Consider the following 18,499-nt stretch of genomic DNA (forward strand, 5'->3'; position numbering starts at 1 on the left):
AGGAGGCCCTCAGCCTCCCCACATGGAAGCCACCACTGGGCTAGAGTGAGTTTTGTGACACTTTGAGCAACAGCCTCTGGCGACGCCGGTGGGAAAGGATCTGCTGGGCCAGGAGCGGAGCTGTTTTTATTAGTGAGTGGGGGGTGGGATGATGGGGTGAAGAAAACATCAGAGACACCTGTGCTGCGAGTTAAATACATTTCCAGCATCTCACGCATCACGAGCTGCATCAGGAAAGGGCACAGCACGTGGCAGCCTCATCCTCATCTGTCCACACAGTGACAGATGTGCTACAGCATGGACACCAAGTCCCTGGGAGCCAAGATAGCAGCTCCAGCATCCCTCCCTCCCGGACTGGGCCGGGCCATACAGAGAAAGGGCAGCCTCTGCCATGGCAGCCCAAAATCACCTCTCCAAGCAACTGTCTGGGGTCCCCAGCCCCAGAGCTCCAGCAGAGTCCTGGCCTGGGGAAGCCCCCGTGCCACCTCAAGCCTCCAACAAGGCAGGCTCCTGGCCAACTGTGGCATCTGCCTTGACTGCCCAGAGCAGCAGGAAATTAGGTTTTGGGGGACACAAGGCAAGGCAGTAGTCTGACACACCCACAGCAGTCCAGCTGGCACTGTGTGGGCCTCATCCTGTCTGGAGTCCCCTCCCTCCCACAGTGGGCCAGACAGGAAGGCCTGGCAGTGACCAGATAAGTGGGTCCAGGTCTCAAGGCAGCCTGGCCCGCATCCTGCAAGGCTCTGAAGAGCCCCCCAGCTGTTAGTCTGCCCACTGCACAGGGCCCTGGGCCTCTCTGGTTCTCACGACTATAGGTGTGTGGGCTGTGGGGCTCTTGCAGCTGCTCCCCAAAATCGCCAGTCATTTCTACAGACACAGAAATGGAGACACTGAACAGAGAACAAATGGTGTCATTCGATAAAGCTAATGAGTCCGCTTCTCACATGGCACCCAGACCGTAAAGCAGTAGGGTCTCTGTGAAAGCCATCGCAGTGGCTGGCCGGGTCCTCGTGAGCCAAGCACACTGACTCCCGCGAGTGGTGTGCACGCACATGTGCCTGGACATACATGAAGACGTGGACATGGGGGTCTGACCTGGACATTCATGACGGAAACGTCTACAACAGAAGGTGCCCAGGACCCATCCATCTGGCGCACAAACGAAGATTTTTGGCTCAAAAACCTAAGCGTCCTCCAGCTACTGCTACCATCTGTCCCTCAGCTGACGACTGCCGATGCTTCCCAAGCAGAGCTGTCCGGTCCACTCATGGGGCTCCAACTGCCTGTCACTGTGGCACCAGCGTGCATACGATGAAAAGCCCACCGACGCCGTGCTCCTCTGCTCGGCCCCGCTGAGCCAGCGTGAGGGGCTGCCACTGCCTTCGGCCTACGGGCTGCTCGCCTGGAGGGGTCTCCACATCTCCACCCCCACAAGGCAATCCAGCAGCACTATGAAGAGACGCAATTCTGCCAATTCTAAGGTCACATTAAAACTTTCCCCAGAGATTATGATCACTGCCAGCTGAAAAACCCAATGTCCTTGCCCAGCCAAGCTGCATCCTGACATGATATGGTTTTAAAAGATGCTGTGTCATAGAAACTGACTGTGCCATTCAAGGAAATGCACATTGGTTAGCTTCCTAAGTTTTCGGGTCTCCAAACCAGTGATAGTCATGTGTCGCTTAGTGACATGAGAAATGTGTGCTCAGCCGCTGCTGTGTGATCATAGAGTGTCCTTACACAAGCCTCGATGGTGCGTGTAGTTTTATTTATGTGTTTTTCATCTGGAAAAGCAAGTGTCCCAGCAGCATGACTGAACATCAATCACTTCCCCTACTTGATCTACAAGAGGCCAACGCCAAGAGCCCAGGCCAGGCTTCCAAACACTGCACAAGAATGTCGTGGGCCCGCTGTCAGGGAAGTGTCCATCGCTGACCCAGACGCTGTTATGTGGTGCATGACTGTACAGTGTTTTCTCCCATAAACAGTTACCTGCCACGTAGCTACATGATTCAGAACATTTTGAACAGTTAATTTTGACATCTGAATAATTCCATAAAAACCGTAAAATCAGTTTGGTGTTGTCACAACAACATAGCATCACTTTACGACAGAATCACCTGGAAAAACAGAACAGCGAATACATACATCTTAAAAAATGCTGGGGCGGGCCAGGCACAGTGGCTCACACCTGTAATCCCAGCACTTTGGGAGGCTGAGGCAGGAGGATCATGTAATCCCAGCACTCTGGGGCGGCAGAGGCAGGCAGATCATGAGTCAAGAGATCAAGACCATCCTGACCAAAATGGTGAAACCCCGTCTCTACTAAAAATACAAAAATTAGCTGGGCTAGTGGCACACACCTGTAGTCCCAGCTACTCAGGAGGCTGAGGCAGGAGAATCGCTTGAACCCAGGAGACGGAGGTTGCAGTGATTCCAGATCATGCCACTGCACTCCAGCCTGGCGACAGAGTGAGACTCCATCTCAAACCAACCAACCAAAAAAAACGGGTGAAAATCTAATGGATAATTCAGCATTGCCACATAGAAACCTCGGTAAAACAGGCTAAACAAACGCAGACAGGCTGGACAGGTGGTCCTGGCGTCAGCGCACGACAGTCACATGGGGAGGGGCGGTGGCCAGGTCGGCCTTGGACGGGTACACCACCTTCAGGCTCCCTTCCAGGTCCACCACCCGGACCTGCTCCACCACCAGCAGGGAGGGCCCGTCCTTTCCAGCACTGGGATTCGTTCTGGGATCTGAAAGTTGTCCAGAGACTGCATCAGCTTCGGTATCTGAGAGTGATCCTTCCTCTTTATTTTCTAAAGTGTACTTGTTCATTTCTGCCATTTTCTGCAAATGAAAAATACCTCTTTAACCTGGAGATGAGAGGTGACCCAGGGAAGACATGCTGCTGTCAGCCAATGCAGTAAGCAAGAAAGAGGCAATCAGGACGGGTTAAGTCAGAGCAGAGCACCACTCACGCTCAAAACGCGTTTCTCAGGAGGAGCCACCACGCACTCACCAGAATGAGGGCATCCATGACATCCTTGCAAATCTGCAGACTGGTGGCACTTGTTACTTCCAAAAACAAATCAGAGGTCGTTTTCTTAACCTTAAAGAAAGATTTCAGAAAAGACAGTTATCAAATGTACACATCAGCAACTGCATCATTTGTTCTGAGGAAAACTCTACAAAACTGTGTGGCCAGACAAAGTGGCTCGCACCTGTAAACCCAGCACTTTGGGAGGTGGATGTGGGAGGATCTCTTGAACCCAGGAGTTCAAGACCAGCCTGGGCAACACAGCGAGACCCCATCTCTACAAAAAAATACATCCCAGGACGTCGCGCAGCACCGAGCATGAACAATGAACAGTGAGCCATGGCTCTGAGAAGCCAGGGCCTTTGTCACCTCCGGGCTGCATTTTCTATTGCACACAATGAGACCTCACAATGCAGCAGACACTTGTGTGTGTTAATTCTTTTTCTTTCTTTTTTTTTTTTTGGAGACTGAGTTTCGCTCTTGTTGCCCAGGCTGGAGTGCAAGGGCGCAATTTCGGCTCACTGTAACCTCCGCCTTCTGGGTTCAAGCGATTCTCCTGCCTCAGCCTCCCAAGCAGCTGGCATTACAGGCGTGCACCACCACGCCCAGCTAATTTTGTATTTTTAGTAAAGACAGGGTTTCTCCGTTTTGGTCAGGCTGGTCTTGAACTCCCAACCTCCGGTGATCCGCCCACCTCGGTCTCCCAAAATGCTAGGATTACAGGTGTGAGCCACCGCACCTAGCAGACTTGTGTTAATTCTACAGGGAACAACCTAGAAGACACACCAAGTTCACACACATGCCACCCTACCTTTGTCTTCTCACTGTTGGTTATTGGTGGGAAGGAAATCACATCACCGTCTGCATCCACAAGACACGGGTAATTTTCATTTCCATCCAGCAAGTGAAGGTATCTGTGTGGGAAGAAATACAAATGATAGGCCTAACTATGAAAGATATATTGTGCAGGGTGTGGTGGCATGTGCCTGTGGTCCCAGCACTCGGGAGGCTGAGACAGGAGGGCTGCATGGGCCCAGGAGTCTGCTGGGCTGTGCTGCGCCCATGGAGTGTCTACACCAAGTCCGTCATCACTATGTTGAGCTCCTGGGAGCGGAGGACCACCAGGCTGCCTAAGGAGGAGTGAAGCAGCCCAGGTCAGAAACAGAGCAGGACAAAAAGCCCCGGTGCCGATCAGTAGTGGCATTGCGCCTATGATTGGCCACCTCACTCCAGCCTGGGCAACATGGCGCGACCCCATCTTAAAAACAAAAAAGAAAAAAGGCACAGCTGGGCGCAGTGGCTCACTCCTGTAATCCTAGCAGTTTGGGAGGCCGAGACAGGCGGATCGCCTGAGGTCAGGAGTTCAAGACCAGCCTGGCAAACACGGCAAAACCCCGTCTCTACTAAAAACACAAAAATTAGCCAGGCGTTGTGGTGGGCGCCTGTAATCCCAGCTACTCAGGAGGCTGAGGCAGGAGAATCGCTTGAACCCAGGAGATGGAGACTGCAGTGAGCTGAGATTGTGCCATTACACTCCAGCCTGGGTGACAAGAGTGAGACTCTATCTAAAAAAAAAAAAAAAAAAAAAAAGGCACACACCTGAAAACATATCTAAAGGGTAAAGTGGACGAATCAAAAAGTTCTTTCCACAAATGAAGTGTAATATCAAGGGCCAAAGCATAACAAGCCTCAGAGAACAAAGTATTCTGCGGCCTGTGTTTACAGAAATCGCTGGGCTAGTTATGGATGATCATATTGCTTAGAGCAGCGCCAAGGACCCTGACTTGGACACCCAGCAGCGCGGGGCACGGACTGGGCTGGCATTTATGTCCGTTTCCTAATGGCTACTTTCTATTCTATCCTGTCCTGTCCCATCCCGAGGGCGACCCGCCTCCTGCGGAATGGCCAATACCTCCGCTTCTAACACCTTCCACTTCCCTCACGTCAGGGCCATCTAGATGACAGACTGGTTCCACAACGTCTCCTTTCAGAAGAGAATGCTTTCTTTCTTTTTACCCTGTAAGAAGCTTCTGGCTCTGGTAGCATTAGGTGTTCCTGAGGAGCACAAACTAACTCAGTGGAGGCTGGCATGCTGCACCCCCCACGCCCGGCCCCACCCCACCAGGCGCGCTGCCCACCTGTGCAGGCCCGACACACTCTGCCGCTTCTTCTGCTTCCTCTGCTCCTCGGCCTCCAGCTGCAGCTGCCGCACCAGCTCCTTGGCCTTGGCTTCTTTCCGCCCCAGGGGAACAATCTATCGGGCAGAAACCCATAAACTCCACTAGGGTCACAGCCACAGAACTCGCCCGTCCTGTCGATTACAGCCTTAAGTCTCCACGAGCCCTCCCGACTCCCACCCTCATTCATCTCTACAGCAGGCAGGGAGCATCCCACGGGACCACGCAGCAAGAAGCTGCATGCAGGCTGCGATCCCAGCATCCCTGGGAGACCTGACGCCCAAACACACCGATCCTACCGAGGCAGGGCTTAACCTCAAACCCAGCCATGCAAAACCGTTTCCAGAGGTCTGCCATCCTCACAAGGCCAAAAGAGGAGAGAAAGCCTGAGCAGCCGGGACCGCATGCACTGCACAGAATTCAACATCCAGGATAGCACCACGATACAGCACCTCACACTACTGCCAACCCCACGCAAAGGGTTTTACAATCGGGACAAAGACCAAGATTTCTGATTAAAGGGTAGTGAGCGAGTGAAGGAAACCATTTTCCCATGACTGCTCCTCCACCGAGTCCTCTCACAGCTGTGCACCGCTTCCAGTAACTGCAAACGTGGCCTGTTTCATTATTTCATGTCTTTGCAAGAACAGCATCGGATTCTACTCTAAAGAAAATGTTCAGGCCAGGCGCGGTGGCTTATGCCTGTAATCCCAGCACGGTGGGAGGCAGAGAATGGTGGATCACCTGAGGTCAGGAGTTCGAGACTAGCCTGGCCAACATGGAGAAACCCTGTCTTTACTAAAAACACAAAATTAGCTGGACGTGGTGTGCATGCCTGTAATCCCAGCTACTTGGGAGGGTGAGGCAGGAGAATCGCTTGAACGTGGGAGGCAGAGGTTGTGCTGAGCCGAGATTGTGCCATTGCACTCCAGCCTGGGCAGCAAGAGTGAAACTCCGTCTCAAAACAAAAAAGAAAGAAAATGTTCAGGCCGGGCATGGTGGCTTACGCCTGTAATCCCAGCACTTTGGGAGGCTAAGGTGGGTGGATCATCTGAGGTCTGGAGTTCGAGACCAGCCTGACCAACATGGAGAAATCCCGTCCCTACTAAAAATACAAAATTAGCTGGGCATGGTGGCGCATGCCTGTAAACTCAGCTACTCGGGAGGCTGAGGCAGGAGAATCACTTGAACTCAGGAGGTAGAGGCTGCAGTGAGCTGAGATTATGCCATTGCACTCCAGCGTGGGTGACAAGAATGAAACTCCATCTCCAAAAAAAAAAGAAAAGAAAAGAAAAGGTTCGGGCTCCAGTATCAGCACAGCGTCTTTCGACACCAAGGAGACCCTTGAGCAGACCCTGCAAAGGAGGCTGCAACACCTTGAGGTCCTGCGGGGGCCGGGCGCAGTACAGCAGGGGCCCTTTGACAGCGCGGAGCTCATGGGTGGCAAGGGTGGCGGCCGTCCTCTTCTCACAGAGATCTTCGTGGAGCTTGGTCTGTAACACAGGAGCAGTGATGAGCGAGGTCTTTTGTGCCCAGCGAGGGGTTCACGCTTGACCCTCGGCCGGGCTGTGCACCAGGAAACCCTCCCAGTCCAAGGTTCAAAACCCCGCCACACCCCTTTCCGAGACGGGGCTCCCCTCCAACTCCTCTCCACCCGGCCAGCCAGGCACTCACTTTGTGGAATCACCATCAGGAAAACTATCTTAACCTATCAATCAGCAGACTTTCTTCCTTCTCTAATTCTAGACGTAATATTTGAGATTTCAAAGAATCCATCTTGAACTTTAAATAAAGGCTAAGCTTTAAGTTTTAAAGCCCTGGCTGTGGTACCTGTTCCCTTCCTCCCTAAACTGCAGGCAGAAGGACTCTCATGACAGTCACTCTCGGCCTGCCATGCACTGTCACTGCCACTGCGGGGCACACGGGACTTTCCCCTGGGCACAGATGTGGTTTATATTTTAAAAGTTGGTCAGGTGTCACAGAAAAACAACAAACTGGGAAGTTAGTCTTGCCAAAACCTAAACAATTCACAGAAGAATGTGCTGGCAAGAGATGATGACTTTAATACTATCTTACATAAAACAAAATGTGTCATTTACTGCAGAAGTCAGAAGATGCACCAAAATATCAAAAAATCAAGGAATCCTGATTTCTTTTCCTTTTTTTTTTTCTTTGAGATGGAGTCTTGCTGTGTCAGCCAGGCTGGAGTGCTGTGGTGTGATCTCGGCTCACTGCAACCTCCACCTCCCAGGTTCGAGTGATTCTCCTGCCTCAGCCTCCCCAGTAGCTGGGATTACAGGTGCTCGCCACCATGCCAGGCTAATTTTTGTGTTTTCAATAGAGATGGGGTTTCACGATGTTGGCCAGGCTGGTCTCGAACTCCTGACCTCAGGTGATCCACCCACTGCAGCCTCCCAGAGTGCTGGGATTACAGGCATGAGCCACCACACCAGCTGAAACCCTGATTTTCAACTACAATAAAGCTATCCAGGAATTAGGATAGGCCAGGTGTGGTGGCTCACGCCCACAATCCCCACACTTTGGGAGGCTGAGGCGAGTGGACTGCTTGAGGTCAGGAGTTCAAGACCAATCTGGCCAACATGGTGAAACCCTGTCTCTTTTAAAAATACAAAAAAATTAGCCAGACATGATAGCGGGCGCCTGTAATGCCAGCTACTCAGGAGGCTGAGGCAGGAGAATCACTTGAACCCAGGAGGCAGAGGCTACAGTGAGATTAGACTGTGCCACTGCACTCCAGCAGTAGAGACAAAGCGAGACTCCTGGGGAAAAAAAAAAAAATTAGGATAGACCATTAACCCCATATGTGGAGGAGCAAGGGATAGGGCCAGTGACCAGGACTAACCAGGCCAGGCTGTGGGCATCTGGGAAGAGGCCATCTCCAAGCTGGGGACACCTGCCTCCTGGAGGGGACTGAGGCCTCACCCCTTCCTCAGCAACACCTGAGCCAGAACCTGCTTTATTCCCTCTTTGGAGCTGAGGAGACTGAGGCATACAGACATCTGGCTGGGCCCCACACTCTACTGCTGCTCCTTCGGACACGCTCGCCCCAGGATGTGTCCCGGCCTGCGGCATCCCACACCTCTGTCCTCGTCATCTGAGGACCCCATGGGCACCCACCTGTGAGGTGAGGAAGCGCTTGAGCGCATTCCCTGGCTGCAGGTCCATGCCTCGCACCACGGCCCCCACAATGTAGGGCCGCACGTCCCGGACCTCGGGACTCACTCTGACTGTTAGGGGTGCGGGGTTTTCAGAGACGTGCAGGACCCTGAGCAGCAGCCGGCCGGCATCTCCCACGTCCTGCTCCTCCCCATCGCCGCCCTCCCGCCTCTGCTTCCTCTCCCTCCTCTTCTTTCGGCTGTCTTCCTTCTCCGAGCCCTCGGCACGGCCCTTGCCCTTCCCGCCACCGCGGCCTCCGACGCGCAGGTACTCCAGGATGGATCTTGTCTGGCAGCCGCTGACCATCTTCTCCAGGCGCTTGTCTCTCAGCTTGTTCCCGCGGAAATTGATCTCCTTGAGCTTGGGGCAGTCCGCAAGCTCCGCAGGGATCTCGCTCAGCTGGTTGTTGGAAAGGTCCAACGTCTGCAAAGAGAAATGAGGATGCGTCAGACCCCCAGACTCTGGGAAAAAGAGTCCAGGGTCAGCTCCAGAGGCAGGGGGACCACTCATCACTCACAAGAGCCACCACTGGCCTGTCTGTGGGGACGTCCCTGGGGAACCACAAGTTATTCACCTGTGAGTCGCTTCCCCAGCTGTGCACCCCCACATCAAAGGCACTATCCAAGGAGCCCCTCCGAGGGGAAGCTGTCAGCCATGGTTAACAGTGATCTCTGCAAAAGCTTCTGACTCAAACATGTCACCCTCTTCAACAACCACAGCAGCACTGAGATCAATCATCGGGTTAGAGAACAGAAAGGTGACAAGGGATGAGGGATGTCTGGCTGTGAAACGTGACCTCGTGTCAGGACCTAGCCAGGACTGCTCAGGTGAGAAGCAGGTTCCCCAAAGTGGTGTTTTTTTTTTAATTAAATGAGCTAAAAAAAAAATACAGCAAAATCTCTCAAGAGCATTCTTCTTCATATTGAAGTACAGAATTGCCCGCAGTGACACATGCAGTGCTCTCGGGGGGAAGGAAAGGGGAAAGCCGACTTCAATGGCGATGGGTTCTCAGCCTTCGTCTGACCCAGGGCAGGTGCATCGGGGCCACCACTGTGTGCCACACAGATGCCCAGGAAGCCCCGTGGCCCACGGGAAAGCTCTTTCTATGACCATGACTGATCAGACTTTGGCAAAACATGCAGGTGACCTCACTGAAAGCATGGAAGGGGTACAGTGGCACCTGATGCACTCTTAGGATGTCTCTCCCAGGGTCTGGGCAGTGCAGGGAACGTGTGTGCGAGGTCAGCCACCTCCATGACATGAGGCTGCCGCTGCGGGTTCAGGCAAAAGGGGCCCATCCGCCTCCACTCTGCTCTTTCCTGGCTTGGTACCCAGGCCCCACAGCCTCACCGGGGTGGAGGAGCAGGCACTCCCAGCAAACTCTTCTGTCCCAGCTTCCTCTAGGGCTGGAGGAAGACCCTGCTAGGGATGTGAGGCCTGACCCTCAGGGGTCTCTGGCAGCCTGGGTGCCGGCTCTGCCCCCAGAGAGGAGGCAACAGCATGTGGGCCCCTGGAAGCCAGCACTCACCCTTGGTTGGTGTGGCTGGTGAGTCCCAGTCACACTGTGTGTGGAGGAGACAGGTGGGGCTGGACCTGATTGACTCTGAACAGAGATGGAAGGGGCTGATTACCCAGAGGACACCTTCTGCTTCGCCTGGAATGGACGGCAGGGGTGATGGAATTTCTCAAGCCCCAAGTTGTGAAGGAAATGAAAAAAGGAACCTGCCGGAATCCTCTGGCTCAAGCAATCAAGCTGCTCAGCGGCAGGTAAGGGCAGCATGGCTCAGAAATGCGACGGTGCTCACAAGTGGGAAGGGCGGCACGGCTCAAACATGGGAGGGTGCACTGGACAAGTTCCCACAGGGAGAGCAGAGACCCAGGGAGGAAGCGGACAACTTAACAGTCAAGGAAGAACAGCGTGTGTAAAATAAAAGGGATCAAGTGCCCTCCGGGAGAGAAGGGGCAATCTAAGCAGCAGTGGTGCCTGCTGGGGAAGAACGGGAGGCGGGGGCTGAGACCAAGCCCAGCTGCTGAGCACTACCTGAGCTACGCGTCCATCGGCTCTAACAGAACTGCTACAATTTTGTGCTTCTCCAGACAGGACAGGATGGGCTGGGCTGGTGTGAACTGGTTGGACTGGTGACTCCAGCCCAGACCTCCCTTCCAGCCCCACACGGGACGGGAGACAATCTACCCCTGGAATCCAGGTGGTCTCACAAAGTACCAGGAGCCGTATCACCAACACTGTCGCCAGCCTGCAGCACCAGGAACAGCGCGGCCGTGAGCTCAGGCTTCTAGAGCTCCTCGCCTCCCTGTCAAGAGCCCTGGCTCCAGCGTTAGAACCAGCCTGGGCCAGCAGCCCAGGGCACAGCTCGCCTGGCAGAGGCCACGGGAAACTCTCGGGTTGGAAGGTCGTGGGTGCGGGCATCTGAGGTTCTGCTCTGTGGGCTTCTGCACTGCCCTAAGGGGCTTTGGTCAAAAAGCTTGAGAGTTCCCCTCAAGTGAAACCTCCTTACTGCCTGCAAACACGCAGTGGAGCGTCTCCCCCAGCTGACGAAGAGCAAGCTCCTTAAGACCCAGGACCAGGCCGGGCGCGGTGGCTCACGCCTGTAATCCCAGCACTTTGGGAGGCCGAGGCGGGCGGATCACAAGGTCAGGAGATCGAGACCACAGTGAAACCCCGTCTCTACTAAAAATACAAAAAAATTAGCCGGGCGCGGTGGTGGGCGCCTGTAGTCCCAGCTACTCAGGAGGCTGAGGCAGGAGAATGGCGTGAACCCGGGAGGCGGAGCTTGCAGTGAGCCGAGATCGCGCCACTGCACTCCAGCCTGGGCGACAGCGCGAGACTCCGCCAGCTGACGAAGAGCAAGCTCCTTAAGACCCAGGACCAGCAGCAGAGGCAAAGGAGGCAGGCAGGGCCCCACTGGGTTGCCCACTGCAGCCACAGCCAGGTTCAGCCCACAGCCTGCAGTAAGTCCCCAGAATGACAACGGCGGGCACTCGGAGAAGGGTCTTCCTTCCAGGCAAAGACCGTCAGAGAAAGGGCATCTGAGCAGCTCAGGACCTGCCTGGAGGCTCTGTGGGAGTTGGGGGACAGGAAGGGAAGCGGGGGAAGGAAAGCAAGAGGGAGGGCAAGAGAGTCACCATCTGGGTGGGGTGCAAAGCCGCAGATGTTGGGGAGTCCTTGTCAGAAATGCGAAGCCCTGCTGACGAGGTCACACGCTGGCCCCTCAGCCCAGCGCTGGGCACCCAGTGGCAGCCTCAGCAGGAAATGAAGCCAGAGGTTTCACATATGAAGGGTGGGATGAGGGTAGCATCAGTTTTCAATTGTGCGAGGGAGTAAGCAGGAGCGCCTGCAAGGATGTGAGGTGCACACTGGCTTCAGGGAGGATGAGTTACACGGGGTGGCTGGGGGTCGTCCTGACACCTGATGGGACGAACTGCCATCACCTGTCACCTGGAGCTGACACTCTTCTGCAGGAAACACAACCCCCGTGGTGGCTAAGCTGATGGCAGCAACATGGGGCCTGACTCTGGCCTGGCACACTGGCTGCCTTCCGGGCCTATGGCTTCTGCAGGGGACCTGCTGCTGGGGAAGGATCCTAACTTCATGGTGGCGACAGGCTTACATAAACCAACCCAACAAAGAACGCCAGTCCCTGAGTGAGCCCCACTCCCTCCGGCAGCAACTGAGAAACTCGGAAGCGGAGGGGAGAGCCAGGTCTGGCTTCAGGAGGGTTTGCGTTGAGGCTGAACTCCCTGTGCAGCTTGGCCTTGGGAGGGGAGTGGCCCAGGGCCTGAAAGGACATCTTTACTAAGGCACCGTCCTGCCCACATCAGCTGTTCAGGTAACATCTGTCCCACCCATCCCTCGTTCCCACACGGACAGCACCACAGGCCTGCGTGATGGCCACTTACAATGCAGTCAGGAGAGGTGTGACGTGCCCCCATCCTTGGCTCACCACAGCGCTGGCAGCTGAGCCCCACGGGCCACAGCAGCGGGAAGCAGCCGGGGAGGGCCGGCCAGGTGCTCTCAGAGCTCAGCAAGTCACGTGGCTCTGAGGCCAGGACGCTGGGGAAGCCAGGCTCCACGCAGGCAGAGCTACAGGTGAGGCCACAGGACAGCAGAGGCCTCGTCCCCAGGGGCTGGGAGGAAAGAGGGTCAGGGCCTTTGCACTGCAGGTCCCAGCCCAGGCTTGGGGGCGCTCCCTGGGGAATGGGTGTGGGGATGAGCACCAGGAACCAGGCTGAGCTGCTTCCACTTGCAGTCTCGTCCCTCTGGGCGGGGGAAGGACAGGCAGGAGCCTCTGTGCTGTTACTCTGGCGGCCTCTAAAGAGCCAGCCCTCCCAGTGAACCGGAACTGGGCTTGCACTTAGTTAACCCACAAAACGCAGGAAAGTGGCAGCAGGCACGTTCCAGGTCAATGCCTGAAGAGCTGGCAGCTGCTGCTTTTGTGCTGAGGAGCCCTGAGCCCTGCGACAGAAAGGGAGGGAGAGGCCCCGAGATGACACATGGAGAAGCCCACCCACCCCAGCCCAGCACTGAGCCCATGCCAGCTGAGCACAGCCACACAAGTGACCAGCAGCAAAAGCTGCACTGTCCACTGTCCAGCGGAGCCAGCCCAGAGTGCAGGGCTGCTGCTGCTTTAAGCCTCGTGGTTTCAGAGTCAAGCAGCCACGATGACCAGCACCACCTCCGGTCTCCCTCCCTCTTCGTGTCCTGCATTACCCTTCCAGCCTTCCTACAGAGGAGCAAAGAGCTTTCAAGAGCCAACGGCACGCAGTCAGAGAGGCAGGGCTGGAACCCATGCCTTCTGTTTTTATTCCTTTCCTCCCCCTTCTTTCTCTCTTTTTTTTGAGACGAAGTTTCGCTCTTGTTGACCAGACTGGAATGCAGCGGCGCCATCTCGGCTCACCACAAGCTCTGCCTCCCAGGTTCAAGCGATTCTCCTGCCTCAGCCTCCCAAGTAGCTAGGATTATGGGCACACGCCACCATGCCCAGCTAATTTTCTATTTTTTTTTTTTTTTTTTTTTTTGAGACGGAGTCTCGCTCTGCCGCCCAGGCTGGAGTGCAGTGGCCGGATCTCAGCTCACTGCAAGCTCCGCCTCCCGGGTTCACGCCATTCTCCTGCCTCAGCCTCCCGAGTAGCTGGGACTACAGGCGCCCGCCACTGCGCCCGGCTAGTTTTTTTTTGTATTTTTTTAGTAGAGACGGGGTTTCACCGTGTTAGCCAGGATGGTCTCGATCTCCTGACCTTGTGATCCGCCCGTCTCGGCCTCCCAAAGTGCTGGGATTACAGGCTTGAGCCACCGCGCCCGGCCGCTAATTTTCTATTTTTAGCAGAGATGGTGTTGAACTCCCGACCTCAGGTGATCCGCCTGCCTCAGCCTCCCAAAGTGCTGGGATAACAGGCGTGAGCCACAGTGCCTGGCCTTTCTCTTTCTTTAAGACAGGGTCTAGCTCTGTTGCCCAGGCTGGAGTGCAGTGGTGTGATCATAGCTCACTGCAGCCTCAACCTCCCGGGTTTAAGCGTTCATCCCACCTCAGCCTCCTGAGTAGCTGGGACCACAGGGGCACACCACCACACCCAGCTAATTTTTCTATTTTTTGTAGAGACAGGTTTTTGCCACGTTGCCCAGCTGGTCTCAAACTCCTGGGCTCAAGTGATCCGCCCGCTTCAGCCTCCTGAAGGGCTGGGATGCCAGGCATGAACCACTGCACCCAGCCTGCCTTCCTTTTCTGAGCTCAGTTTTTTGGTTTTCTACACTCCCCATCTCCCCACAGCACCAGGAAGGACATCAAATACATTGGCCTTTGTGTGCAAAACTCCAGTGTGTGTAGCTACATTGCTGGGCACAGTTCTGGTAGCCACTCCTCAGAAAGGTCCCCAAAAGGACATCTGAGTCCAACAAGGATTCCAATAGCTCTTGCATGACCCTCCAAGAAACAGGTCTCCTGACAGCCACTGGAAGCCTAAAATTTAGGAACAGAATGGCCCAGGGGAAAGGGCACTTGGTCACCTCTTTTGGGATTTAGAAAACAAGACACACTCTTTGACTTGAATGACATTGTTTTGGCCACCACAAAGAGTACTGCTTTATTGGGCAGGTGCTAGAGAGAGCTGTAAACACAATTTTTTTTTTTTTTTGAGACGCAGTCTCAGTTTGTCACCCAGGTTGGAGTGCAGTGGCGCAATCTCCGCTCATTGCAACCTCCGCCTCCTGGGTTCAAGCGATTCTCCTGCCTCAGCCTCCCGTGTAGCTGGGACTACAGGCATGCACCACCACACCCAGCTGATTTTTGTATTTTTTAGTAGAGACAGGGTTTCACCTTGTTGGCCAGGATGATCTCGATCTCTTGACCTCATGATCTGCCCGCCTCGGCCTCCTAAAGTGCTGGGATTACAAGCGTGAGCCACCATGCCAGCCCACAACACTTTAAGAGCTTGAATACTGAAAGACATCTATGAATTTGAAAAGAAAGATTGTAACTGACTGGGCGCTTACATGATGTAAGGTACAATGTTAAGATATAGGCCTACTACATCAACATTCTGGAAAACCAAAAGTATCTGTCAGGTGGGAAAGTGGGGGTAGACCGTGTTGTACCCAACATCACACCTTTGTCCTAGAGGGATGCCTGCAGCCCCGAGGACCAAGGAAAATGCCAGTGAACTTGCCTCTTCCAGGAAATGCCAATGAAACCACCTTTGCAAAACCTGTAACAGTGACAAAATTACAGTGGTGGAAAAGATCTGATCTGACCAATCCCCATCTTCAGTCTTCAAACTACCTTTTTTTTTTTTTTTTTTTTTTTATTTTTAGACAGAGTTTCACTCTTGTTTCCCCGGCTGGAGTGCAGTGACATGATCTTGATTCACCGCAACCTCCGCCTCCCGGGTTTAAGTGATTCTCCTGCCTCAGCCTCCCGAGTAGCTGGGATTACAGGCACGTGCCACCACGCCCAGCTAGAGACAGGGTTTCTCCATGTTGGTCAGGCTGGTCTACAATTCCCGACCTCAGATGATCTGCCTGCCTTAGCCTCCCAAAGTGCTGGGACTATAGGCATGAGCCACCAGGCCTGGCCCTTCAAACTACCTTTAATTATTCCTGGGCTTGGGCCAAGCTAACTTTGGGAGACATTTATAGTTTAAATGATAATAGTCCTTCTGTAAAACTCAACTGCCTTTGTAAAGCTAATGAGGGTCCACTAGGCTAGGAGGATGGAGGAGCCTGAATTCTGCTAAAGTGCAAACACATATCACTGTCAGTCATTATTCTGGAGATGACAAGATATGTGACCTCCCCAATTACTCCTGCAGATAACATCACTACCAGTACTGTAGAACCTAAGATTGGCCTTCGGAGCTGTCTTTTTCAGGTTTTTTGCATGTCTGATCAATGGCACTACCTGAAACCAAAATGAGCTCCTGGGGCCCCACCCAGAAGTGACTCAGTGAGCAGGAGGGCCATTTCCCACACCCCTATGATTGCACCTCAACCAATCAGCAGTAAGCACCCATTGCCTAGCCACCCTCCCCTTCCCCCAAACTATCCTTGAAAAACCCCAGCCTCTAAATTTTTGGGGAAACTGGTTTAGTAATAAAACTCAGTCGGGCGTGGCGGCTCATGCCTGTAATCCCAGCACTTTGGAGGCTGAGATGGGCAGATTATGAGATCAGGAGATCGAGACCATCCTGGCTAACATGGTGAAACTCCATCTCTACTAAAAATACAAAAAATTAGCCAGGCATGGTGGCAGCGCCTGTAGTCCCGGTTACTCGGGAGGCTGAGGCAGGAGAATGGCGTGAACCCAGGAGGCGGAGGTTGAAGTGAGCTGAGATCGCGCCACTGCACTCCAGCCTGGGCGAGACTTCATCTCAAAAAAAAAAAAAAAATGGAGGAAGAAATGCAGGACTGCCTTAAGGATGAAACCAAAAGAGAAGATGCAGAGATGCAGAGACCATCCGGCTGGGTTTAGGTTGTGGTTCTGCCATGTGGCTTCCCCACTATCTTTTAGGCAACAGATTTAACGGGCACCTGTTATAGGCCAAGCATTATCCCGGGGCCTGGGGATCCCAGATTAATTAGTAAACAGACCCTGGACAATCTAGTCTGGAGAAAAACCCCAGTTACTTGCTTACTTTGCGCAAGCCCTTTGACTTTCTGTAAAACAGCAATAACCACCCCTACCTTGGAAAGCTGCTATTAGGATGATGCTATTAGGATGAAGTGAAATACAATTTTTGAGATCACAGCATGTGGCATTATGCAAAACCCAGGGTGCCCCCTTCACCACAAGACTCCAGTCACTTCACAAGTATTAGATACAAAAAAGACAGGTTTCGACGCCCGACCTACGGGAGAAGCCAAGTTTGCTAACTATTACAAAATAGCGTACCATGTGTAAAAGTCCAGTTGTTAACAGAATGAGCGGGAGTTCAGAGACCACCTAGTATGTTGGTGTGGCCAGGAGAAGGGAGAGTTGGAAGGCGACAACTACTTCCCAGGGTGATGCCCCCGCAGTTGGCTCCTTTCAGCCTTGCAGGAATTCCCTGGGCCCAGTGCCCCAGGGGGCGTCACTAGGAAGGGCTCGGTCCCGAAAGGGGTTCCTTCTCCAGGGCTACTCCAAGGCCCCATCCCGCCCCGCCCGGGCAGCTCCCGCTGACCTTGAGCGAGGCCAGGTGGGCGATGTCGGGGCTGAGTTCTCGGAGGCAGTTGTCAGCAGCCGCCAGTTCACTGAGGAGGGGCAGCGCGCCGGGGCGAAAGAGCTCGGCGGGGAAGGAGTCGAGGCAATTGCCGGTAAGGTTGAGGCTCTGCAAGCGCGGGGCGCAGCGCGCCAGGTCGGCTGGCAGCTCGCGCAGCCGGTTGCCGCTGAGGTTGAGGCTCTGCAGCTGCGGAAGGCCAGGCGGCTCGGCGGGGCCCAAGCCTTGGCCCGGCGGCAGCGCTTCCAGCGCGTTGCCCGACAGGTCGAGTACCCGAAGGGCAGGCAGCGGCCCTAGCTCGGGGCTCAGGCCGGGCCCCAGCGCGTTGCGCCGGAGCACGAGGCTGTGCAGCTGCGGCAGGCCCTGCGCCAGGCCAGGCCCCGGCGCGCGCAGGCTCCCGCAGCCGCTCACTTCCAAGTAGTGCAGCAGCGGCAGGGTGAAAAGCCGCGGCGGCAGCTGCCCACCCGCCGCCCGCACTCGCTCCTCCAGCCCGGGCCCCGTCAGCAACAGCTCCCGCCGCCGCTCCCGCTCAGCCAGCTCCAGCTCCGGCCAGGCCTCGGACACCGCCGCCGCCGCCATGGCGCCTCAGCTACTGGCAGGCACCCACCCACCAGGGTGCTTCCGGGGCAGCGCGCGCCACTTCCGGCCTGTGCCGAAAAAGCCCATAGAGAAGTCGCCTGGCTGCTAGAGTGCCGCCGCGCGTGCCCTATCGGAGAGGGGCGTCTCCTGCGTGGAGCCGGGGAGAGGCTGGGCAGCGGCCTGCTCTCTCCGCGGGCAGGGGTGAGGGTGGGGGCTATGAACCCAAAAGTATCTGAGACAGGACTCAATGAAATGTAAAAAGTTTATTTTTCCAAGGTTAAGGACACGCCATTGTCACAGCCCTACGAGGTCATGACGATGTTGCCCAGGGAAGATGGGGTGCAGCTTGGTTTTGTACATTTTAGGGAGACGTGAGACATCAATCAACACTTGCAAGTGTACCTTGGTTCGGTCCAGTAAGGCAGGACAATTCCAGGAGAGGGCTTCCAGGTCACAGGTACAGAAGAGGCCGGAGGGTGAATTCTTTTGAGCCTTTGATCAGCCTTTCACTGACTACGCAATTTCTTATACGTGTGAGACGCAGGTAGGGGAATAGTCGCTTATGCTTTAGTCTGGCTCATTGAATCTGCATTTCTACATAAACGATAGAACAAAGGAAGCGATCAGAAATGCATTTGTCCAAGTGAGCAGAGGAATGACTTTGAGTTCAGTCCTTTGTCCCGCATCTGTGAAGGGAAGCTATCAATTTGCATTGCCAGGGTGGAATTCAACAAAACTGTTTTAGGGTAAAGATCTTGAGGCCCACTGGGAATTTCTCTGTGGGCAAATTGTGAGGGAGGTGTGTAGCTTTAAAAA

General features: G+C 54.6%; 1 protein-coding gene across 3 annotated transcripts; it reads right to left on the reverse strand.

Annotated features, from left to right (window-relative positions):
- Positions 1-1,747: 1,747 nt before the first annotated feature.
- On the reverse strand, positions 1,748-17,723 carry LRRC47 (leucine rich repeat containing 47). Of its 3 annotated transcripts, XM_021935373.2 has the most exons (8): positions 17,069-17,723; positions 16,801-16,851; positions 8,360-8,821; positions 6,598-6,714; positions 5,183-5,298; positions 3,856-3,958; positions 3,027-3,116; positions 1,748-2,854 (listed from the first exon to the last, which is right to left on the reverse strand). In XM_021935373.2, exons 1-8 carry the CDS (start codon positions 17,681-17,683, stop codon positions 2,606-2,608), a joined length of 1,803 nt encoding a protein of 600 aa, XP_021791065.1. In that variant the 5' UTR covers positions 17,684-17,723; the 3' UTR covers positions 1,748-2,605. The 3 variants fall into 3 exon arrangements, with proteins under 3 accessions (XP_021791065.1, XP_003891062.1, XP_031519724.1); XM_003891013.4 differs by lacking the exon at positions 16,801-16,851; XM_031663864.1 differs by lacking the exon at positions 6,598-6,714.
- Positions 17,724-18,499: the final 776 nt, after the last annotated feature.

This window comes from Papio anubis, chromosome 1 (assembly GCF_008728515.1).
Source record: "Papio anubis isolate 15944 chromosome 1, Panubis1.0, whole genome shotgun sequence".
Classification (NCBI taxonomy): domain Eukaryota; kingdom Metazoa; phylum Chordata; class Mammalia; order Primates; family Cercopithecidae; genus Papio; species Papio anubis.